General features: G+C 44.8%; 1 protein-coding gene across 1 annotated transcript in view; it reads left to right on the top strand.

Annotated features, from left to right (window-relative positions):
- The window catches only part of LAPTM4B (lysosomal protein transmembrane 4 beta), a 102,428-nt gene extending 93,541 nt beyond the window's left edge, over positions 1 to 8,887 (top strand). The window contains exon 7 of the mRNA XM_074985675.1: positions 6,967 to 8,887. Coding sequence (XP_074841776.1) covers positions 6,967 to 7,041 — 75 coding nt within the window. The 3' untranslated portion in view covers positions 7,042 to 8,887. The remainder of the gene's footprint in view (positions 1 to 6,966) is intronic.
- Positions 8,888 to 25,552: the final 16,665 nt, after the last annotated feature.

The following is a 25,552-nucleotide window of genomic DNA, read 5'->3' as shown; positions in this document are numbered from 1 at the left end:
GCTGTTTCAGGTATAGCCTGAGATTTACAGAAGTATTTTTATCATTCCATAAGATGTTCTACAACTGGGGATTTTTAAGGGCTAAATTAACTTTTCTTGCACTTTCACAAAGAACTCCAGACCAGTGGAGTTCTTTATTAGCAATATAAATGTAGTAGACATGGGCCAAAGGAGTTTCTCAAGTGTTTCCAAAGTTCTAAATAGCTCTGGGGCCTCTAGACCAAATTAACACATCAAAGCAAATTTCAGCGGTAAGCACTGCCACTCCACTGAAGATGGCATGTCACTGATTTAGTGTTAGTAAAGAGACAATGCCTTCATCCTTGACTGTTGGGAAAGCCATGTAATTCCTGTGCTTAGCCAGTTCCGCTACCTTATAGGGTTCCTCCAATTTGCATGTCTAGCTTATCCCAGATATCTGCTTTCGCAAGATGGTAAGGATAAAATTGTTACCTATTAATTGGGATAGCCCACTTGCTTAATGCTTTGGGCTCAAGACCTACCCCAGTGCAATCAGTGTTAGATGAGGGGCTTCACTGGCTGCTGGGCCCAATTTTGGTTCTAGAAGGTATGGGCCAATTAGGAGGCCTTCAGGAGGTTTACATGGTACATGTGGTGATCTTTCCTTTGTCTGGGGAATCTAACTTCAGAATCCACCAGTCCTACCTATCAAACAGTCTTGAATAGTCCTTGCCATTTGGCTAGCATCTTTGAATGTGATGACAGCAATAGGAGGAAGACCAGGTCCTCAGACTTGACAGTCCACAGTTTGGCCTTCTGTTGTATTAATGTTCCTGGGTTTGCTGGGTCTAGAGCAAATTTTCCCAAGGAAATTGCCAAGCTTTTGAAGGCATTCCCACATCTGCAGGATGTGAAGGACTGATTCTGTGACCCTTGACTCTTTGTTCTTCCTAGGTCTATCAGAGGAGGTCTAGGATCTCCCTGGCTGTCTCCCATAAATAAGCACAAATGGGGACAATCCTGTTGAAGTTTGGGGGGACCTCACATAATGCAAACAATAGTGAGGGAAGTAACTTGTGCCAGTGTTGTGGATCGTTGTACACAAACTTCCTAAGCATAAACAACAAGAAGTCCTGTGGCACCTTATAGACTAACAGATATTTCATCTTTGCCCACGAAAGCTTATGCTCCAAGATATCTTAGTCTAAGATATTTTTGAAGATACAGACTAACTCGGCTACCTCTCTGATACTTGTTCCCGAGCATAGTTTTTAGTATTTCATTAAATCTTTCTACTCATCTGGTAGTCTCTGAGTGTTATACAAACATCTTGAAGGCATGGATGTTTGAGATGACAAAATTTGGCCATCAGTTTGGAAGAGACATTTATTTGTTGCCTGGTCAGTCCATATTTTTCTGGGTATTTCAGCCCTGGCAAAAATCTTAAGTTGCTCTGTGGCTATAACAAGCACTGTAGGGCAGTGGTTCCCAGCCTTTTCAGTAACACTGCAGCTGAAACTGTTGCTCATGAATGTCACACTTACTTACATTTACTGTGGTTACAGTCTTACTAGAGAGGTTTGCAATATAACAGTCCATACAATAAGCTAAATAATGATCAAATGCATTTGTGCTTCAAATCCACCACAGAATACATTGTCTTCAACAGTGAGCACAGGCACATTTTCAAAATCTTGTCAGTGCTATGCTAGAGATGTTGAGTAAATGAGGAACCACTGAAAATTTTCAGCAGCTACTTGGTTGCTCTTGAGTGGGGGAGGTGGCTCCAGAGAGCAGGCTCCCCTCCCTGGCAGCCCATTGGAGCAAGGATGTGGCATTTAAAACTGCACAGCCTTGCTGCTTGGGCCTCGGTTGGTGCAGGATCATCAGTTCTCCCCACACAGTGACTCTGCAAAGGGCCACAGCAAAGGGAAATTGAAATTTCATGGCACACTTGGACCGTTCTCACAGCACACCAGTGTGCCATGGCACGCTGATTGAAAACCACTGCTGTAGTGGTCTGTAGCAAGACAATTTGTAGGGAACACCTGTCATAGTCAACAAATGAGAAGATATACTGAAACCTGGATGCACTCTTCTCCTAAGGGTCACACTAAGTCTAGGCCAATCCATTCAAAGGGTATTCCCACTACTGGGAGTGAAATCAGAGGCGTGTGCTGTATTCCCTTTGCCCCAGTGCACTGGCATTGTGGGCATGAAACACGGAAGTCCCTCATTTCCTGGTGTATGCCATTCCAGAAGATCCCCCAGTGCTATCTGTGCACGGTCTCTTCCCACCCCATGTGTCCAGCCAAGAGTACGATATAGACCACCCACAGCAACTCAAGATGGAACTTCTTGGGAACTAGCAATAGGCAGAGGTCATAAGAACATAAGAATGGCCATACTGGGTCAGACCAAAGGTCCATCCAGCCCAGCATCCCATCTGCCGACGGTGGCGAATGCCAGGTGCCCCAGAGAAGGAGAACAGAAGACAATGATCAAGTGATTTATCTCCTGCCCTTGTTCAGAAGGCTAGGACACCATACTTTATCCCTGGCTAATAGCCATTTATGGACCTAACCTGCCATTTATGGACCTAATCCTTTCCGATCTGTGGCATTTGAGTCACCCTCTAGAGGCAATTGGAGTAGACCTCAAAGAGCAGTCCCTGAGGTCATCTTGGCTCGGTGGCCCACTGACCTTGTGCATCCTGGCCTAGTTCCCAGGCTCAGCTCAAGGTCAGGTCTTCCCTCTTTTCCCACAGGAAATCCTCATCTATTTCCAGATGCTCTTGTCTGACTTGTTCTGTTATCTTGGACCCTGTAGGGCATGGTATGGAGTTTCTCTGCTGGTTGTAGTCACCCTCTTCTCGGTTGTCCTGCTGCCCTTGGTCCAGGAACTCCTTTACCAATCCTGGCCTCTCCTGCTTGAAGGTCCAGTCCCCGTCTGTTCACAGAACTTCACTGAACCAGGGCTAGTCATGTCCTAAGACCACTGCATACACTGGCATCTGAGCTAGGTCCACCTGGCATTTTTCCTTGTGCTGGCCTATCTTCAGGCATACCTTGGTGTTGGGTAATGGCTGCACCTCCCCATGGGTCTGCTGCATATATAATGGTTCCACCTCTGGATTTGAGGAGTCCACCAGGCTGGCCCAGACCAGCATCTGGATGCAGCGTGAGTCAGTGAGGACCATCACCAGGGTATCTTCGACCTGTCTGGGCACAGGGAGTTTGCTCAGGTCCTTCTTGTGGGCATGGCAATCTGCTGTCCAAACCTGGCTGTGTGGGAGCAGTCCATAAATGGTCAGTCTCACAAAAAGTGTCCCTCTTGCCCATACTCCATAGCATTGCCCTTGGCAATGTCAGTCTGCAGCTTATGTCCTGGAGCCCCTGACATAGCAGGGTTGTTCTCTCCTCCAGCCCCCTGAAAGGCATTCAGTGTACTGCCCAGCTCCCTTGGTGATCTGTGGATGCCCCGCTTAAGCTGGGTTGATTGTGTGGTCTCCTTATTCCAGGTCTTAATTGCTGGGCCTCAGGTTTCTGGCTTGGTCCTGCTAGACCTTGTGATTTGGACTGTTTCTGTCCTTCGGTGGCCAGGTAATTCTCTGTCACAGCCCGCTTCGTTCTGGGCTGTCAGGCATGACCTTGCACCCATTCCTTCACCCCATGGGGGAGGATCTGTGTGACTTGTTCCAGGGCTCTTACCTGTGCCAGGCAGGGCCTGGTTAAATTCTCTGGATTCAGCCTTCTCTGTAAATAATCCCGCAAGTATTGGACTCTGGCCCTTGGTACAGCTTCTGGCAGGCAATGTTCATTGCAGAACTGCTGTCAGTGGATCTTCAGGCTAATGCTGGTAGGATCTAGTATGGCAGCTTTCACACTGGAGTGATCCAAGGCCTCCCGAGGAGCCATGCTGTGGTAGGTAGTTTGAGCTCGACGTGGCTAGTCAAATAGATGGCCAGCAGGGTGGCCCCATGTTCTGGAGGCCAATGGGCAGCTGTAGCCACCTGTTCAGAAGTGACAAGGAATGCCCTGGGGTCGTCACCTAGTTCCTTCTTCATGCATGTATAGCCACACCAGGGCATTCCCAGGTCCTGCCCCTGCCAAGATGGGACTTGTGGAGTCAGCCAGTTGTAACACTCTTGCCACCCATTGGACCAGGTTTTCCTAATGGATCTGGTGCTGGGTGACCAACTCTCATAACAGCTTTGTTGTTGGTCCTGGTGCTGGACCATCTGCAGTTGGTATTACGCAGCAATCCAGTGCATCAGCTGTGCTTGCTCTTGCTGGGCTGTTGGCGTTTGACCTTCCAGCATCCACTTCAAGAGCTTCTTGATGTCTGTTTCTGTCTGGTGTGTGGGGTTAGGCTGGCTAATTCTGTTCTTCTGGACCACTCAGGATGGCCTGGTCACAGCCTGCTTTCTCCACCAAGTTGCTGCAGGTAGATCTCCTGGCTAATGCCAGTATGAAATAATGTGCGTCTCACACAGAAAGTGTAAGGCTTTGTCTACATTAGGCAGGTAAACACAATTGCTGATGCAATTTCTGTAGCTAGAATTGGATATCTGCAATTGACTTAACTGGCCATCCTCACTGAGGAAGGTCAACAGAGTTTCTCCAATCAACTTCTCTTACTCCTCGTGATAGCAAGGAGTACAGGGGTTGATTGCTGAACCCTGAGAAGTTGATTTCACATGTCCCTACCAGACCTGCAAAATCAAACCCTGGAAGATCAACCCTGTGCAGACCTATCTTCCAGGTGATGTATACACGTCCTAAGCTGCGAGATACCATGTAATCCCAGATCTTTAATGGACAACTCCAGAACCTTTCTAATTTTGGTTGTCTTATGACCCTGAGGCTGGGATTTGTGCACAGAGGTATCAAGTATCTTAAGATCCCCAAGCCTGGTAGTATAACTTAGGGAGGTTGTTTTTTTGTTTGTTTACACTATAAAAGATTTCAAGAGCATCAGTGTTAGGTCTATACATATTAGCAATGATTAATTAGATTGTTTATGTTGACTTTACAGGGATAATTTTTTTGCATGCAATTAAGTTCCAGAAGAGCCTTATGCCTATAGCCTTCCTATTTATGGAACCTTAAACTCTTAGTGGGCCTCCCACATCTGCACAGAAGCAGGAAACCTTAAAAGGAGTTAATCAGCAACACTAGAGGCTCATTGAGTTCTGCTCCAGATAGGATCATTCTGAGTGAGCTCTTTGGGAAGATTTCATTTCCTGCATGAGACAGAGGTCCAAGGGGCTTGGGCAACAGCATAACTGGGAGGCCTTTTTTCCCCTTCTGCTTAGTAGATTCCCTACAAAACATTGCATCACTGTATCTTTCACCCTTGTAATTGAACACCCCATTGCAAAGGCCAACATTTCGAAACTTAGCCAGTATGAGAACAATATAAAAGCGAGGCCAATATATCACAACCATGTCATTGGTTCATTTTTGGGTTCATTTGTAGTTAAGTTTTAGTTACTATTTAAATAATAATTCATTAATATACTAATAAACATTCTGTAGTATAATGGGGGAAATGATATCTTTAGAAATAGAGCTCCATGGAGCATCTGCTGTTAAAACTTTGAGAGGTCAGAAGAGGCCATCAGGCTTTGTGTGGATTATAACGTGCAGTTTAGGGAGTCTCTTATACGGAAACATAAACCTGGCTTTATCATAACATTTATTTATTGTCTTATAGTTACATATAATTTCAGTACATGTTGTCTGTTCCAGTGTATTTAGCTGGACATTTTAAAGCAGATATAAAATATTAGATGTTGCTTTAATTAATGCAGAGCTTTTGAGAATTTTGTGTTGAGTAGCATATATGTACTCTGGAGTCAGACCTAGTCACATTTTAAAATGCTAAAGCACTCTGAGCCTTGTTTTGATGCAGGACTAAAGATGCTAGTGTCTGTTTGCCAGTTCCACAAACGTGCATAGAAGCACACACATATAGAAGTGTGTGAGTTTGTATACAGCAAGGTCCCCACATTCACAAACTTAACATTTGTGAATTCAATTTTTCACAAGCAGCTGCTTCTCCGAGGCAGGGAGCACCAACAGCTATTGCCCCGGGGTGGGGAGCACCAGCAGCCACCTCTTCCCTGGAGCAGGGAGCACTGGCAGTTTGCCACTTCGCCATATTCGTGAAATACGACATTCGCGAGGGTTCTCAACACCGAACCCTCACAAATGTTGCAACCTTATTGTATTTATAATGTGAATCATTCTTGACATTTTTCTAAGAAGGCCCAGTTCAAAATTTATTAAAGTCAGTAAAGCGACACATTGATTTCAATGTGGTTTGGATCAGGTCCTGACTTCTTTAAGAATAAAGGTAAAATTCTTGCCCCATTGGAGCAAAAGGTAAAACTCCTGTTGACTTCTCTGTGTTCAGAATGTCCCCTTACGTGTATTTAGTTGTTTAGCTGTAGATTTCAAGATCCCATCATGACTGAGAGGGTATATAGGCAACATCTGGGAATTACACCATGGTCTCAGTGTACATAAAGGAACTCTGTAAGTGGACCAAATACAAAATCCATGCACTGGCACATTTTAGGAAATATGCAGCCATCCCTAATTTAAATACTATTCTTTTCTCTCTAGTCTGTCTCCAAAAGCAGTAGAGCACTTTGTATAGTAGCTGTACAGCAAAACTTCAGTCAGTCACTGACAGACTATACAGAGTCTATCAGTGATCAGTAAATTATAGTGAACATCCTCTGGGGCTGTCATATTTAAGATTGTGACTAAAGATTGTAAGAAATTGCACAAGAAATTCTGTTGTACTTCATAATGAAAACATTAAAATTGCAGTGGCCTGTGTTCTTTAGAAATATTTTATTTGCCAACTGCTAATTTTGAGGCAGCTTTTTCATTTTATTTTGTTTTATTTTAATTACTTATTTTGCAGGACAGGATTGTAAATTCCTGTCTTGTAATTTTTGCCAGTTATTTTTTTTTGTTTTCTTTTTCACAGGTGCTGTTGCCCCCTTTTGATGATCCTGCAAATGCAGCTGGTAAAGAACCACCACCACCTTATGTGTCAGCATAAGGAAGAGTGTGAAGTGTACCTTGGAACAATAGCTTTACTTTTAAAGCAGTTGAGCAATAGTTTATTTCACTTCCAGGATGTGTAACCTCTAAGATTAATGTGTTGCTGTTTAGCTGAAATTCTGAAATGTAGATATTGCATTCAAAATGCTGTAGATTGTTTTAATGTGCTTCAGCTGAAATGTTTTGAATTGGTTTCAGGAACTATAGTCGGGGTTAGTGTTAAGTTGACAAGAGTCATGCAATAGCTTTATTTGCCTCATTTTGACTTGCAGTGCTAGAGAATTTAGAACTTTTATGTATAAATCAGGTGTTAAATTTCCTTTTGTATCTACAAAGCTTCCAAATTAGTAGAAACAAGTTTCTGAAATTTTCACTTTTCATTTTTACAATGTATTGTACGAAATGTAGGCTGAGAATCCCAAAAAAGCAGCATTCCACTTTATCCCAAAAAAGCATATTAAACATTGTGCTGAAGTGAATAGTTTGTGAAGGGATGGAAGTAAGGTTTATATACTTCCCTCTTTAACCAGGCTCTTCAAACACATTTAATCTGGGAAGATGAGCATGACAAAACATGATTCCCTAGCTCCCAAAACTATGGCAAGTCACCGTCCATGTTCCAACATGTACTGTCTCTGTCTCCTATCGCCACTCTTCTTTTCAAAACAAAGAAACATTACTGCCACTGTTTTGCTGGTATTTCCCTCCTGCCTAACCAGCCCCTCCCTTTTTAGCAACCTGCAAAAAATACTCAGGCTTTCAAAAGCACATGGCTTGGTGACTGAATATACCTTTTTGGTCTCCAAAATTTTGAAGTTTCTGTGGGAGCATGCCTGTAAATAGAGCAAAGATTTGGAGTGTGTATTAAATTGTAGCAATACAGGGATCAGTTCTCTCAGCCTGTGGAGGAAAACATGAATGTGATATCTTTTAATATTTTCAAAAATCTTTCACCTATGTAGGTACTGTCTTTTCCCCAAAAAGTGCTGCATGCACTTGTAATTATTCTGTTGAGTTCTATTTTTAAAAAATGTCAACTTAAAGATAATCATCTGTATGATATGAATGGCCGTGTGTCTGTCTGTCTCTCATTTCTTGTCATATGGCACCTCTGGCACTTATGGAATTTCCAAGCGTGTTGGGGTGCAAAGCTTTATGCAAAGGAGCACTGTGGAGCTGCATTACCTCTGTGGGAGCCTCGGAAGAAGTTGTCCTTAAAGAAGCATGCTCTTTTCTGAAGCTTTACACGCAACACTGCTCATCAGGACCACGCAGATTTTGGTGCACTGACTCAACTCAGCAGGCCTGTGGTCCTGCCTTTTTCTGAACAATGCAGTCACTGTTCTGAGACTGCTGTTGTGATCTGTCCTTGTGCAAGCCATGAAATGAGAAAAAGGCTTTTTTAAATGTCTCCCCCACCCTCCCACCCACAGTCTTCTGGAAAAGCAGATCCTAGTCTGGCCCAGTCTAGCCCTTGCCCAAGCCAGGCAATACCTTGATTGGACCAGTGGTTATTAATGGTATGAAGCAAAATCCTATTGTTTTCTGCAGGGTAACTCTAGTGTAGGTCTCATAACCATTTGAATATCAGAGCAAAATTTATTTTTGAGGAGGTCTGCCTGGACTTCTGATCCTATTGGCTGTTCAATTCTTGACTGATTTTGAAGGATTTTTAAACACACATCTGTTTGGCAAGTAGATTGTACATACATCCCATTGAATCTTGCGTGCATAATAGCTAACCTCTCTATAACAAAATGTTTCTGTGTGCCTATGGCAATTTCTTTTGTATCTCTTCACTAACACAACACAGCCATACAAATCCAGTATTGTTAATTGGATGTAACATCTTTTCAGGCAAACAGGGAATAAAAACTACGCCTGTTTCAAGTAATCAGTACCCTCATCTTTTTTCTCCTACCACACACAAATGCTGAAAAGAACAGTTAGTGGTTGATAATATTACTTACAGAGCAATGGAAATTAGAGATTGAACAGACTTATTTTGTTAGCATCCAGGAATGTATTTAGTGTTCTGAGTTTGATCTCCAGATCAAAGCATGACTGCTAGCTCTGGTCTACTGCATAATACTTCCCCAGTTAGGTGTTAGGTTTGATTTTTTTTGCCATTACATTGTTTAAATGGGTATTTATTTTTCTGTAGGTTTTTCTTAACTTACACATGGAGGAAAACACGGCTATTTCTCATACATGTATGCATTTTTCTCTTGGGTCTCCCCATACGTTACAAACGTTCTTTTTCCAGGTTGCATCTCATTTTATTTTTGTTTTCCATTATGTGAGGTCATTATTCATTTACATATTATCAAAGACTTGAATAAAAAATATTAGTGTAGTCAAGTCGGACATAAAGGGCCAGATATACCAGCGAGGGATCTGGGCCTTGTTGTTACTAGATGTACAAATATGTGCTTGGCTGAAATTCTGTGAATCTCTTCATGTCAACTGTAGAATTTTGCAGGCATCCAAACTCAGCTATTGAGTCTAAACCCCCCATTTCTCTTCCTCAACTGAAGCTCTATTATTATTGCTATATTTATATAAGAGCTGTAGGAAACACCGGTTAAACCTCTCTTGTCCAGCCATGTAAAGGGGTCGGCCAGTGGAATGCACCCCCTCTGGGGCGAAGTGAGCCTCCACACCTCTCCCAAGTCTGGATGAGGCCTAACCTTGGGCAGAAAGCCATCTCCTCGGAGTCCATCCCCTTTAACAGGACTGCAGGCAGGTAATGTATATGCTCAGGACCTGGGTGGGGCTGGCTTGCAGCCCAATCTCAGCCCTAGGTCCGGACAAACATCAGACATAGTCAGCAGTTCAAGGAGCCTAGGTGGCAACCAAACAGTTAGAAAGGTCAGCAGTGGACAAACTGTTAGCAGTTTAGGTCACCGTGGCCTCAGTTTCATGGCAGGGGGCAAGCAAACAGAGTCCAGGCCCTGGTTCAGGGCAGGGCAGCAAACAAATGCAATTTGAGGGCCCAGACCCTGGGTCAGAGGTTTGCCCTAGCACAGGAAAAGGCAGTAGCCATACAAGCAGTGGTGTGAGTTGGGAGAGGCGAGGGGTTGCCTCTTTGTGGGTGGCACAGGGGAGCACAGGCCCACCCACCCCAATGTGCTCCAGCCTGGTGCCCTAACAACAACTGTCACCAGGAGCTGAGCAGTGGGGATCCAGACCGAAACACACCACCATGGCCTCTGGTGGAGCATCTCCCTGGTTGCTTTCTACCTCCATCTCCATCGGTGACTGGTCCCACTTGGGGTCCTCAGAGAGATCAGGAAGGCAGGCATCCTCCAGGTATGTGGCAGCTGGCAGGTGTGACCAGTTGGGCATCTCCACGCCCTTCGTGTAGTGGATGGGGGGTCAGGATTGTAGGATCTGGCAAGTCTGAGGGTTCAGGGTTGCTGGTGGCAGGCAGGATCCCAGGCTTTTGCTAGTCCACGTCCTCAGGATAATCAGAAGCCAGGGGAACCCTGTGGTGTAGGCAGGTCTGGGCCCTCAGGGCAGCTGGCAGTGGACAGGCATACTGGCTCAGGCTGGTCCTTGAGGCATGGGGCTCACCAGCTGCCAGAGGGCCCTGGTAGATATGGAAACTCCAGGTACCAGGCCAGAGGCAGGCTTAGCTGCAGTCCCCACATTTGGTCAGGGCAGCTGACCAGTGGCTCTGGCCAGCCTGATTGGCGTGGGCCCTTTTGCTCCAGCTTGCAGGAGCTCAGTTGGAAGTCTCCACTCTGCTCCGAAGCCAACCTTTTAATGAGCCTCAGGCCCCACCTCTGGCACTTTTGGCCCCACATGCTGCTCTCTGTGGGTAGGTCACAGGTGTTCTGGGCCCACCCACCAACGTCTCTCAGAAGCCTCCTCTGCCTCAGAGTCATGGGAAGGCTACTGCACCTCTCTACAGGCACCCTCAGGACCCAAATAGTACTGTATGAGAGAATTTGCTAGACTATGGAAGGTCAATATTGCCTAGCACATTACCAACACTTTCACTGCTTACTGGGCTCTTAGGAGGTTTGAGGGGTAAATTACATCTAAATAACAGTACAGAACATTGAGCCCCAGGACTGGTGGTTGTAAACAAACTTCATGGAACCCTGGGAAACTTGGCCACGCCCATAAGTGGTCATCCAGCTAACTAAAATCATGCTGGATTACAGATGTTGCCGAATGAGAGAGTTCTGGGTTAGTGAGATTCAACCTGTAGTCTCTCTCATACAAAAATAATGCAGTGTAGAGAGTGAGCAGAAAAGTTTGTGATCTAGTATTACCTGTACTTTTGATGCTACAGTGCTCCTAACATATTGCAACAATTATTTAATATACTTTTGAGTGATGCACTGGTCCAGTTAATATTAAAGAAAATCTCTGGTTTGTTTGCATAACCCCACAGATGACCTCTCTCCATTTCTAAAGAGTGAAAGTTGCTGGAAGACGCAGAGCATAGTATCCCCATTTCTAAGGATATAGATTAGAAATACTGTTCACATTTTTATTATAGACTGGATTGGAATTGTGTTCTGAAATAGCTTTCCATGTAAAGATTCTACACCTAAAGTTAAGGTGATGTGTAACATTGTTTTAGCTTACAACTGAGTAAATAAAAGTAACATCCATAATTGTAAATGGAAGATTGGTTCTGATAAATCAGGGCTACATCTACACTTAACAAAAACTTCAAAGTGGCCATGCTAATGGCCAGATCAAAGAGTACTAATGAGGCACTGAAATGAATATTCAGCACTTCATTAGCATGCTGCCAGCTGCAGCACTTTGAAATTGCCACATTTTGCTCCTTCGTGGCTTGCCTACACGGGGGTCCTTTTCAAAAGGACCCCACCAACATCAAAATCCCCTTATTCCTATGAGAATTGTATTTATAAAGAGGTCTCCTCATCCAGGGATTTGACCCAAAGGGGTTCTGCAAGCGGGCCAAGTATTCAGATGAGTAATTCAGCTGGATATGGCAGCTGTGACCTTCTGCCCAGAAGCCCATCTCTGCCTCCTGCAGAATAGGATATTGAATTATCAGGGACAAAGAACTTCATTGTCACCCAGCCAATAAATATTAAGTTACTTCAAAGCTAAAGGCTGTTGGACAAACATCTATTTGATCTTAGACAATTAGTCAGAATGGCTGCTTATTTGAAATGTGTAAGTGAAGTGAAATGTAAAGCAGGTGGAGGGTTTTTGGTTTTGTTTTTTAAACTATATCCAAACTTTTCAAACAGCAAAGCATTATAACCAGGTCTGGGTTATTTAAGGGTACGTCTACACAGCAAAGTTATTTCCAAACAACTCTGCTAGCGTCTACACCAGGGCTGTACAACCTTTTGGCTTGCCTGGGCCGCATTGAGTGAAGAGGAATTGTCTTGGACCTCATATAAAATATATAATATAGTTAATGTATATAAATCACATAATAATGTTAAAAGTTTACGATCTTGTGGGGCCGCATTACTAGCTGTCCAGGGCCACATGAGGCCCGTGGGCCACGGGTTGGACACGCCTGGTCTACACAATGCAACTACTATTTCAAAATAATTTTGAAATAGCAGTTGGTTTATTTCAGAACAGGTAAACCTCATTTCACAAGGAATAGTGCCTATTTCAAAATAGCTGTTTTGAAATAGGGGCTATGTAGACAGGCTGGGTCTACACTTGCATTTCTCTTTCAAAAGAGGCATGAATATGAGGGAAATTGAAAATGCAGATGAGATGCAGATTTACATATCTGGCACCTCATTTGCATATTCTGTTGAAAGAAGAAAAGCAGTGTAGCTCATGGGAATAAGGGGACTTCAAAGTAGGCGGGGTCCTTTCGAAGAGGAGCCCCATCTGGACGAGACGTGCGATGGCGAGGCGCATCAATTTCAAAGTGGCGTGGCCGCCCGCATGCTAATGAAGCGCTGAATGTGCATTTCAGCGCTTCATTAGTAAACTTCGAAATGGCCATGTGCGTGGCCATTTCGAAGTTTGGGGCACGTGTAGACGTAGCCATAGTGTGTGTGTGTAGCAGCATTATTTCAAAATAAGCTATTCCAGAAAATCTCTTCCAGACTAGCTTATTTTGAAATAATGCTGCTGTGTAGACATAGCCTAAGAATAGTCCTACAAGAGAAATGAGGGTGTAGTTATTGCATGGGAAGGCATTGTTTTAGTCACTAGCATAACACCATGGCATGGGCTTACAACCTGAATGATGATGTATCCAGGATCCACAGCAGGCTTGTACTGTGCTGGCTAGCTGCTGTTCAAGCTTCTGCTGTTACATCTTTACAGTTCCCTATGCTGTTTATATTAAAGCTATCCTGGGCAACTAAAAGTTATCTAGGAATAATACAATCAGACCTCCAATTGCAGCATAAACGTACCCATTGGTGAGACCAGGGCACAGTGATTTTGGCCCTGCTCCTACCTGCAGCTCCATTCCTTCTGGAGCATAGACCCAGATCCCACACATGCACCTTGTCGAGGGAACCAGCAAGTTTCCCTTCTCCCTCTCTCCCCAGAGAGCACTCTCCCAACAGCATAATTATTCCACTCCACAAGAGGCAGAGGCTAGGTTGGCAGGAGCGTGTCTGCCACTGACATAGGGCTGGCATGGGCAGTGCTCATGTTGCTGTTACTTACGTTGCTCAAGGAGAGAGAGGAGAAGGATTTTTTCAAACACCTGAGTGATGCAAGTTAGATGGACTTAGGCAGTAATGTACACCTGCCCTGAGATTCCTTCACACTAAACTCCAAAACCAGAAACTCAAGAAATGGGACAAGCTTCTAGCTTTCTCCATCCATTTTCCCTTTCAAATTTCCAAAGTCACTGCCACCAGCTTCTGCAGGAGCAGTAATGGTAAATGTGTTATTGTATTTATAGCTACAGGACTGCTTATTATTTATGAAGCTACTGACTAACACGACTACTCCTCTGAGACTATTTCTCTTCTTCCAGTTTTCGACTTCTGTTCACAGTATTATTAGAAAATGGAATGGCTTTCATTTCCTTGCCTGCAAACAAGGTACTAACTTCATCTGTGGTGCAAATAAAATGAAATGTCCTGCTATTATGCAAAGCTGTTCTCCTTTGCTAAACAGAGAAACTAAATTAGAGATGAGTGTTTCCAGTGAAATTGTGGTAGTTGATGTTGCAATTTGTTTCTTAAAAATAATTTGCAATTTACAATTTAATGAAAGAAATCAACTGAGTTATGGACATTTAGTCCAAGATTTTCGAGCCAAAATGACCTCTGCAAATGTGGTCTGGTTTCAAAGTTTTCATATTAATTCCTTGTTAGTATTTCAAAGCATCCAACAAACAGTAGTTGCTGATTATCAACTTATTGTTTTTGCCTAAGCTTATAATTCAAATATTACTGTTGATAGCGGCCTGATATCTAAATTATTTAATAACTGTAGCATGCAAACATACAAAGTGTTGTGTATTTTATGTCAACTGATGAATGTAACAGCCATCTGTCATTCAGGATAAATGTAAAGAACAGCAGGAGACAACCCAAAATAAATCAGAACTGTGTAGGATGATGGGGTTTGGTGGGAGAGGCTTGTTTGGAGAAGGCTATGGATATGTCAAAAAAAGTAGGAGATCAGAAAAGCGGCAGAGAACAAAGTCCTTTTGTCAAGTACAGTGTGAACAAGCTGTGAAGCATGGGCCTGAGAAAAACACATAGGCCACAGCTACACTATAGCGATCTGTCAACAGAAAGTACTGTTGGAAGAGCTCTTCCCACAAAACTTCTGTCAACAGATCACGTCCACACACAAAAGCAGATCAAAAGAGCAATCTGCTCTTTTAACAGAGAGCGGGCAGACTGCCCACCTCTCTCTCAACAGAAAGCAACTGAAAGCTCAGCAAACAGGTCTGACCAGCGAACCAGAAACTCTGTCTGTGGACAGAGGGCCCACCCAGAGTGTCTTTACAGCTTTTTTGTTGATGGATACGGTCAACAAAGGCATTGTTCCTCATTACAGAGAGGCAGAACACTGTTGGCAGAAGTGCTGATTTTTCTCAACAGACTGTCAACAAAACTCATTTTGTGTGTAGATGCTCTGAGTTTTGTTGACAAAACTCTATAGTGTAGACGTACCCATAGAGAAGAGCTTTTGGGCAGAGTACTGGCTAACAGAAGCTTGAAACATTCAAACAAAGATGTCTCTTGTAGTTTGATTCCTTCTGTTTTCAGAAAAATCAAACTTATTATTTATTTATTTATATTTATATTTATTTATTATTTATAAATTTATTCTTTGTAGAATAAACAGGATTGCATCAAAAATACCTAATTCCATCCTCAATTTCTTCAGACCAAAATAATTTAAAGGACTCCAAATTTTATCTAACTGCTTGCCTGAAAAAGGGATAACTTTATCATCCACAAGCAGTGCAAATAGTTCAGGAAAAAAGGAATCCTGCAAAATCTTCAATATGTATACTAAGCAGTTGAAACAGTGAGAATCTAAGGGAGTGTCTGTACTGGAACTGGAACGTGTAATTTTCAGCTTTAGAAGACATGCCCACATTAACTTTGATCAAGCTAGCATGCTAAAAATAGAAGCATTAAGCACAGCAGAAAAGGAGTTAGCTACCCAAGTAAGTGCCTAGCAGCTCAGGTAGTCCATTTTTAGTGTACTAGCTTCATCAAAACTAGAGTGGGTTTTCCTTCTCAAGCTGGAAATTATATTTTCCCACACTCGAAAGCATTGGGTTTCACATAATCAAATGTGTTATGAGTTCATATATATCCAATAGTCCCATATGACTGGATCATGGGGCACTACAGGTTGCTAGTAAAAAAAAGGGGTTAACCTTAGATCAGCTCAACCATCTTCTTCCACAGGTTTTAGGAGGAAAGGATATAAGAGCTGGTGTTTGGGAATGTGAAGAATGCCTTTGGGGAAGTTAGATTTCATGCCCAGAGGTCATAAGACTGGATAGACTCACAGGCTGGGATGTTTTGAGCTGTGATATGATCTCTGATCAAAGAGCTGGGCTTATGACGTGACATTATCTAAATCCGTGTATCAATTTATGTCAATTTTGAGTTCATCTTTCAGACAGTTGGTTTGGCTAGTGTAGACATGGCCATTGTCAAGTACCATTTAGTCTTTCAGTGATTTTCCTATACTGTAGGAAATCTTTTGTCTCCATAGTAACAGAGAGGAAGCTATGTTAGTCTGTATTCTAACCACAAAAAGTAGTCATGTAGCACTTTAAAGTCTAACAGAATGATTAAGTGATGAACTTTCATGGGACAGACCCATGTCTTGTCTCTATGTACATTTTATCACAGATTCTCACCTTGCTGTGTTTCACTAACAGCTTGTGTCTTGTTCAGTAGCATCATGTATATTTTTTCTCATGGTGAACATTTTCTACTTCCCTATTCAGTTATCAGTATTCTCAATATCTGAAGAAGTGGGTCTGTCCCACAAAAGCTCATCACCTAATAAATACTGTTAGTCTTTAAGGTGTGACAGGACTGCTTTTTTTGTTTTGTGAACACACAGACTAAACACAGCTACCTCTCTGAGACTAATGCACTAATTAACAAAGACCAAATGGTGCCATGAACAACTTTACTAATATGTCTGTTTTCTTCACAACTGTTCTGTAAGTTCTTCATGATGGATAAGGCATTTTGATTGGAGGTAACAGAAACCAGGTACTTTGTCCCCTGCCCTTAGAAGAACAAAGGAAAGGGTCAAGATAGCAAATAAGTGATTTACAGGACTTAAGGTATGATAGGAAATTAACCATATCTGGCAATAGTTTAGACAAACTAGATAACGTACATTGGATAGCTCAGAACATAGAACCTTTGTGGAAAATAGATCTTGTCAAATAACATTTCTTTTTATTAGATTAGAAGTACTCTTTTAAGACATTTGACTTCAAATTGCAAGCTATTTTGATTAAGAAACTAGAACAATGCAAAATTAATACGGCACATTAAATGTATTTAAAACTGGATAAATAAAAAATGTAATCGTAAATGAGAAATTATCAAGTATGTTTCTATTTGGTTTCTTGCAGGGTTGGTTCTTGGCCCTACTCTATTTCATATTTGTATCGATGACCTGAAACAAATTATCAATGATAAAGTCTGCAGATGACACAAAGATTGGGGAAGTAGTAAACAATGAAAAGGACAGGTCACTGACAAAGTAATCTAGATTGCTCGGTAATGCAACCAAACATGCCTTCTAATATGGCCACATGAAAATGTATTTATTTATAAACAAAGGCAGACCATGTTTACAGGATAAGGAGAATCCCCACATTCATCCAGAAGGGGTTAAATAGTTCCTCTGGATAAACTCAGCTCCAGCCCAGCACGCCTGTGAGGACTCTGATATCCAGAGAGGGACAGATCCTTAAAAGGGAGGATCCAAACCCATTGTAGAGTGGCAATTAGAAGGAAGCAGAGCCAGAGTTCCTTAGATCCATAATGCAAGAGCTGTTCACCCAGAAAGCTGCTGATGAATCTCTCCTTTCTGGAACCTCTTGGAAAGGTAAAGAGGGACCATCTTTACTTTGCTTTAGTCTTCAGTAGAGCCCCGTGTACTCAGCCTGGGCCTCTCAAACAGCTGAGGGTTAGGAACCACTCCTCTTCCACAGACACTATTTATCTATTCCTTATGTGAAACAGCAGAGTGAGCCCAAACTGTTTTAGATATTACAGATGTCTTTTTTTTTTTGTTTTGTTTTGTTATGGGCGGTAGCCATGACTTGACAGGAGAAAGCTGCCTCCTTAAGCCTCAGAGCCAGAACACTGTACACCTCAATCCAAACCTGTGTTACAGCAGAAACTACAGCCAGAAAGAGCATCAGGAACAGTAGAACTGCCCATCCACATCTGACAGGATGACCTGCTGACCTTTGAAAAGGGTACTTTCTTGGGATGTAGTGATTCGGAAAAATACTTGTGACAGGGTCAATATGGAGGTCCCAGAAGGCTGCCTTGAGGTACAGAGTGCCACTGGGCTATAGTGAGCATATGGAAACTGAAATAACCTATCATCCCAAAGTGGTTCTCCAAGAAGACTTCATTTGAGGGCAATATTGTAGCTATTCTGTGACTATATGGATGGAGGGCTTCTGCTTTCATCTGATACGTTTAACTAGCATAATGATCACAGTTAACTGCACTCCCACTGATAGATGGTGCTATATCTTTAGCTTAGTATTTTCTTGTTGTATCTGATGGGGGGGTGGGGTGAGGGGGAGGGTGGTAGTAAGAAGTTTGAGTCCTGCCTGTTTGTGCCAGAGTTGTTACTTGCAATGTTCTAACAAATACTTGGCATTCTGTAAGCAGCTACTATAGCCCAGAAGAATGCCTATAGTGGTGGATCACACACTGAGGCTGTCTACACTACACAGAAATCTTGAAAGGGGGAACATCAAAAATCTATATCGAAAGAAAAGATTTCAAAATAGTGCGGCCACACACACAAAGTAGATCACCATACTGGCCCACTATTTTGAAGGAGGCCCCCTGGTCTTTCGAAAGGGAGTGCCCACACAGCAATGCGAGTCCTTTCAAAAGAACAAGTCAGGAAACCACACACGGGGTCAAATGGCTGACAAGCCCTTTCTGGTCCCACAAGTAGTGGCTCCTTTAAAGGCCCCCTCCCAAACACACCCAGCCTGCACATGCAGAGCACAGCAGAGCATCAGACGGCACTGCGGAGACCGTGCTCTGGGAAAGTTGCTGCACATGGAGCACCAGCAGCTGCCCAAGGCTGATGCCTCCAACACTGGGGCCCAGATGGCCATGGTCATCCTGGCAACTGTGGAAGCCCTGCAGTCCACAGAACTCCCGCGCCACCAGGGTCCTGCAGGCCCTCGCCAGAGGGCAACCACCACACCCCATTCCCCATCCCCTATGGTGCCTCTGGAGCCACCCCAGCAGCAGGGACTGGTGGGAGAGGCTGGTACTGGGCCCGTGGGATGATGAATGGTAGTTCCAGAACTTCCGCATGGCAAGGCAGACATTCATGGAGCTGTGCCAGTGGCTCACACCCGCCCTGCAGCACGTGGACACCTGCATGTGGCCCACACTCCCAGCTGACAAATGTGTGGGGATTGCAGTGTGGAAGCTGGCCACCCCAGCCAGCCACCATTTGGTAGGACACCCTTTATCTTGGGCAAGGCCACTGTTGGAGCCGTCCTCCTGGACGTAAATCAGGCCACAGCCCCACACTCACCCCGGGAAGCGGGGGGGAGTGGGCCCCTGGACAGCAGGCTCTCCAGGGGCCGGGGCCACAGGGCTCCCTGACATGCAGGCCCACGTGTCAATGCCCCCCACACACATACACACAGGTGGTCTAGGTGATCAACTGTGTGATCCTGCAGAGGGCTTTTTGTCTCAGGCACCTGGATGATGCCATGGCAGGATTTGCAGCCACTGAGTTTCCCCCCTGCTTTGGTGACCTCAGGAGCGCCCATGTAGCGATCTGTGCCCTGGACCACAGCGCAGGCCACTACATAAATGGCAAGGGGTACCACTCAGTGCTGCTGCAAGCTCTCGTTGATGCCCGGGTATTCTGGAACTCCTGACTGGGGCGCTGCATGGAGGAGGAGGGCACGTATGTCCCTGCCCAGGAGCTCCTCATGGGGGACGCCACAATGCCACCTTGCACAGTGCCTGATGGGACTTACCCACTGCAGCCATGGCTGATGCACCCCTATACACGGCACACCACCGCCTGCCAGGACTCTCTTAAAAAAATCACTGCCTCAACTGTGCCTGCAATACCATGGAGTGGGCCTTCAGCTGCCTGAAGGGGCACTTCTAATACCTCAAAGCGCGGCTGGCCGGCAGCCTGCCCAATGCCCCAGGGTGGTTGCAGCCTGTTGTGCTCTGTACAACATCATGGAGGGCAAGCATGAGCATTTTGTGCAGGGGTGGGCTCCAGATTGCAGCCCCAGGCACAAGCAGACGCCCATGGCCCTGTGCTGCCAAGCGCACAGGGATGGGGTTAGGCTCCGGGAGGCCTTTGATTGGGAGCCTTACTGACCCTCTCCCGATACCCCCAGCCCACACCCACCCCTCATCACAGCCCTCCATGAACCCACCTCACATCACAGCTCATGCATGCACAGGGGACACAGGATGCGCAACACAACGGTTTACTAAACATAACTTAACCAACACACATATAAATGAACTGCACATGAACAAGAAACAGTGTGGGGTCATAACAACAGAGACAGACATGGGGCCGAACTATGTACAAAGGAGTGGGGGCACACCCCATAGATGGGCCACAGGCATGGGCAGGCCTAGTCCTCCACAGGGGTGGAGGGTCGGGACCCTCGGGGTGCAGGAGCCCCATCTGGGCTGGGACAACAGGGAGGTAGGCTCAGGCAGGGAGTAGGGGCACTGTCCTGTCAGGGGGCCAGGTGGGCTGGGAGGGGAGGGGGGAGTTGGCAGGGCAGGCTCTCCCTGGCCTGCCCGCACTGGTGACAAGCCAGTGGCCCAGTGCAAGCCGGGTGGCCGGGCAGAGGGTGGCCAGGATAAGGGTGTTGAGTTTGGAGGCAGCAGAGGTGGGGATGGGGCTGGAAAGGGAGGGCGGAAGCGGGGGCAGTGGGTTGGGCAGCAGGGGGAGCAGCAGAGGAAGTGGACAGACCTCCCTCCCCCAGGCCCTGTTCTCCCACTCCATCTGAGCCAATCCTGGAAGGCAGCCATTAGTTTCTAGATGGCAGCAGTATGGGCCACTGTGGCCTCATCCAGGTCAAAGTGATGGTGAGCCCTCTGGGGCTGGGCAGACAGCATCCTGGGTGCTGGGGATGAGGGTTCCCTGGCCCTGTCAGATGGCAGGACTGGTGTGCTGGTGACAGGGACAGGACTGGTCCAGCCCCAGAGGACGAGACTGGAGACACTCAAGGGGGGGAGATGCCACCCATCAAAGCTGCCACCCAGCCCCAGAAGCCCCCACAGCTCCCCCATCTCTCTGACCATTCCCCAACACAGCATCTGCTCACTTGACCCCCCCACAGGGCAGTCCTATGATGGCCGCTGGGGCTGCATCTGTGGGGTGCCTACTGGCTGCAGCCTATCCCTCGCATCCCTTCCTGCTCCAGTTGTCCACAGATGCAGGTGCTGGATGTCAACACACCTGGGTCTGGGACCTGGCTGGGGGACACAGGATGGCTCCCCCCTCCCCCATCTGATCCACCCATTACCTGCTCTAGAGAACAGATCTGGGTGCACCGGTCTTGAGGGAACCTGGCTGGAAGTGCTGGAGCTGACAGTGATGATGAGGGGGCCTTCATCTTCTGAGCTGCTCCCTGGCTCCACTGCCCCAGTCCAGCCAGATGATCCTGGCTGGTCGTGTGGGTCTGCATCAATGTCTGTCTCGGGGCTGGCCATGTCAACCATGGCCACGGGCTCGGGGGCGTCCTTCTGGCTGAGCAGCTGGTTCAGTATCCAATAGTATGGGCACCTTGGGGTGGCCCCTGCCCCCAGTCACCTGCAGGTGTCCCTAAGTCCATCCATAGGCCCGCCTCAGCTCCTTTACTTGGTTGGCTGTGCACTGGGGGTGGCCCTGCTTCCATAGCCCCAGCAACAGCTGTTGGAATGTCACTGTGTTTTGGGGCCACCCAGTGCAGTGCAACAGTATGTCCTCATCTGCCCAGAGGCCGAGAAGATCTTTAATCTCGGTCTATGTACAGGAGGTACCCCTCCTCTTCTGGTCCTGGCTTGCCTCTGGAGACCTCTCAGGCTGGGAGAATGGGGCCTCCTGGGGGTCCCTAAGGTGTGGGAGACTCACCATCTGGTCAGTGGGCTGAGTGGCACCATTGTCTGGGCTGCTGAAGTGTGTGTTGGGCAGAGTTTGTGCTGCTGAGACTCTCAGCTTCCTGAGCAGGGTTTCCAGAGCTGTGCAGCTATAAGAGGCTGGCCCCGGAGACCACAGAGCCCTGCTGGGACTTGCTCGAGCAACTCCACACTCCCTGAGGCCACTGCCATGGAGGACCCACTATTTTGAAATAGTGGCCCCGGAGCATCTACACATGCCCTATTTCAAAATTCAGTTTTGAAAGGTGCCATTCTTCCTGAAATCGGCTGGGAAGAGCGGTTTCAAAATTTGCACCCCTTTTTCCCCAAAAACAATTTTGAAAGAGGCTGTTATGCTTGTGGATGCTCTGCAGCCTCTTTCAAAATTGGACCCCCTTTCTATGTTAATTTGAAACATGGGGCTAGTGTATATGCACCCTGAACGTATTTTCAAAATCCACTGTAAACCAGGAAAGTAAAATATCATGGCAAATGCTCTGAGAGGGCAGTGAGAAAAGACTCAGCCTGATCTTGTGACAATATCTCGGAAAAACAGTATTTTTATGTCAGGAAGCTTACAGAGAACAGGGCTGAAGTGTCTTTGCAATAATAATACAGCAGGACACCTGTGGTATGAAAAGACATGGAGTCAGGCATCTGACAGATATGTTTGGCTACCCACTGCTGCAGCAGTAAAGAACTGTGTGCTTTCCTATCTTGTCTGTCAAGAAAGCAGAGCAGCAGCAAGGAGAGGAAGAACTCCTTTAAAGGAGATGCTCTACATTAGCAGGCCATGGGAGTTCACATGCCAAGCACAAGATGCCAGGAAAAAGGAGAAAAGCCAAAACCTATTTTAGAAGGACTTAATGACACTGTTAAGAATGCTGGCAACTTAACACAGTTTATGCAATGAACATGGCTGTCACAGCATACCTCCTTTCCTATTTAAGTGAGATACCACACAGTACAAACTGGAGGCCTATGTTAGTGAATTGTCTCTTGTTAACCCTGAAGTTGGATATTGGTTCCAAACAAGAATGGCAAATGGTCACTATCTTTCTGAAAGAAACACAACAACTGCCTAGAAGCATGCAGTGCAATAGTGAAAGTCTCAGCAGTCAAAAAAAAAAAAAAAAGGAAGAGCGGCATACAGGGCTGATGAGTGCACCAATACAAATGGGCAGCTAGTATTAAATCATTTTATATATTATCTTGATGTCAGTGGTAGGGGAATAGATGCATTTGTAGATGTTCAGATTATAGTAACCTATTAGCAGCATCTGTGATAACACATCTTAAAAGAATTAAATACTTCTAAATTAGACAGAACTGATGGCTCTTGTGCATTCTGATGAAGCTATAAACTTCTCAGGAGGACATATTTGGCTCAGAGAAAAACATAATTCTAATATCTCCTATCCACGTTGCAGCAACCTTTTTTAAATGTACGTACCTGGAAAGATAATGCAGAAAATAATTATGCAAGCACTTTGCAAAACACCTAGATGATGATAAAGTGGTAACAACATGGATTTGTTAAAAGAAAAGCTTGTCAAACCAACCTAAAAGATTTCTTGGACAAGGAAACAAGAACAGTAAATCCATTTATATATCACAGCCCAGGAACCAGGAGGTCACCGGATATTCAAATTTACTGGATAATAGAGAGGCATACCTAGCAATGGATAATAGTAAAGAAAAACAAAATTAGCTATTAAAAAACAAACAAGTGTATGAAGAGTACTTTATTTACCAACAGCAGCAGTATTGTACACTGTAAACGTATTGGCTGTGGACACACTAGCCCCTCCTTTCGGAGGGGGCATGGTAATGAGGCACTTTCATCAATATGCAGTGCCTCCTTAGCATAATGGCAGCCACACATGCTTCGAAAGTGCTGCTTTTGAAACGCATGCCACCCATGTAGCCGGGGGCCTTTCAAAATGACTCCCTGATTTCAAAAGCCCCCTTTCCCCAAAACCAAATAAGAAGGAGCTTTTGAAATCTAGGAGTCATTTGAAAAGGCTCCAGGCTACACGGGTGGCGTGCATTTTGAAAGTGGCACTTTTGAAGTTTGCACGGCCACCATTATTCCAATGAGGGGCTGCATATTCATACCAGTGCCTCATTGGCATCTCCGAAAGTGCCTAATTACTGTGGCCCACAGCCATACTGTTTTTATTTGTATTTACTTTCACTGTACTGTACTTATGGAAAATATAACTAAAATTTAACCTAGGGTAAAAATACTGGTTGAGAGTTCCAGATAACAGAATGCCAGATATGAAAGAGTTTACTGTATTGTGAATGAGTGGAAGCAGTAGATATAGTATATGTTCAATTTCAGAAGGCTGTTGATACTGTCTTGCACGAGCTTCTTATTAACAAACTATGAAAATAGAACTTGGCTGGAGCTACTATAAATTGGGTGTGTTAACTAGTTGGAAAACTGTTCCCAGAGTGAATGTATCAGCAGTACACCATTGATCTGGAAGAGCATATTTAAGTGGGATCCCACAGTATTTTTAAGTATCTTCATCAATGGATTTAGGTAGATGATGGCATAGAGTATACATTTATAAAACGTGTGGACAATACCAAGCTGGGAGAGGTAGCAAGTGCTTTGGGGAATAGGACGAATTCAATAAGGCCAAATGAAAAGTATTCAGTTTAGAAAGGAATAATTAATTGCACACATACAAAATGGGAAATGGCTGTCCTGGAAGAAGTACCACAGAAGGGGGTCTAGGAGTCAAACAACAAGCAGTCCTGTAGCACCTCAGAGATTAACAAATGTATTAGGTCATGAGAAAGACCCACTTCTTCAGCCAAAGTGGATCAAAAAAAAAAAAAAAAAAAAAAAAGTAACTCTTCCACTCTACTCCACCCTAATATAGTCTCAACTGGAATACCGTGTACAAGTCTGTTCCTGAAACATGGCACCCAATGTGGAGATGTAAAGTTCAGAGAAGATAAATTATTTTAGGTCTAAAACAATGACCTGTGAGTAAAGACTGAAAGAATTTGGTTTGTTTGGTCTGAAGAATAGAAGAAAGTACATAAAATGTTGTTACAAGCAAGAAAAATTGTTTTGGTTAACCTTAGAGAATCAGAGGCAATGAGCGTGCAGCAATGGAGGATTAAGTTAGACACTAGGAAAAACTTCCTGTCAGGGTAGTTAGGTGCTGGAATAAAATGCCTAGGGAAATTGTGGAATCCACAACGTTGGAGACTTTTAAGAGAAGGTTAGACAATCATTTCTCAGGGATGTCTAGAATAAGTTACGTAGCCCTCACCTGAGTGCAGGGGACTGGACTAAGATCTCTCAAGGTCCCTTCCAATCATAAATTCTATGAGCGACTCAAATAGTATTAGTACAAGCTGCACACTCTTAAAAATGCATTTTAAACTCCATAAATGTAATGTGTTCATTATGGTTTCTTTTCCCCATCAAGAGCATCTTTGGAAAGAAACAGAAGATGCTCTGGGACTTAAGTTCAGATTAGTCCAAGATGGGAAAATGCACTGGCTCTCTCATGAGTGATCTTTGGCTGTTGTCTTAAAATTTCTGCAACTGGTTTGGACAGTATCAATCAAGATGGAACAGATTTACTTTCACTGTTACATTCAGAGAACACAATCGCCATTCTCTCTCATGTAAGTCTACTGTTGAAACCACTTCGATGATTAACAATGCCATCC

The sequence above is a fragment of the Carettochelys insculpta genome, chromosome 2 (genome assembly GCF_033958435.1).
Source record: "Carettochelys insculpta isolate YL-2023 chromosome 2, ASM3395843v1, whole genome shotgun sequence".
NCBI lineage: Eukaryota > Metazoa > Chordata > Testudines > Carettochelyidae > Carettochelys > Carettochelys insculpta.
The sequence above is the reverse complement of the archived record's forward strand: the minus strand, read 5'-3'. Positions and strand labels throughout refer to the sequence as shown.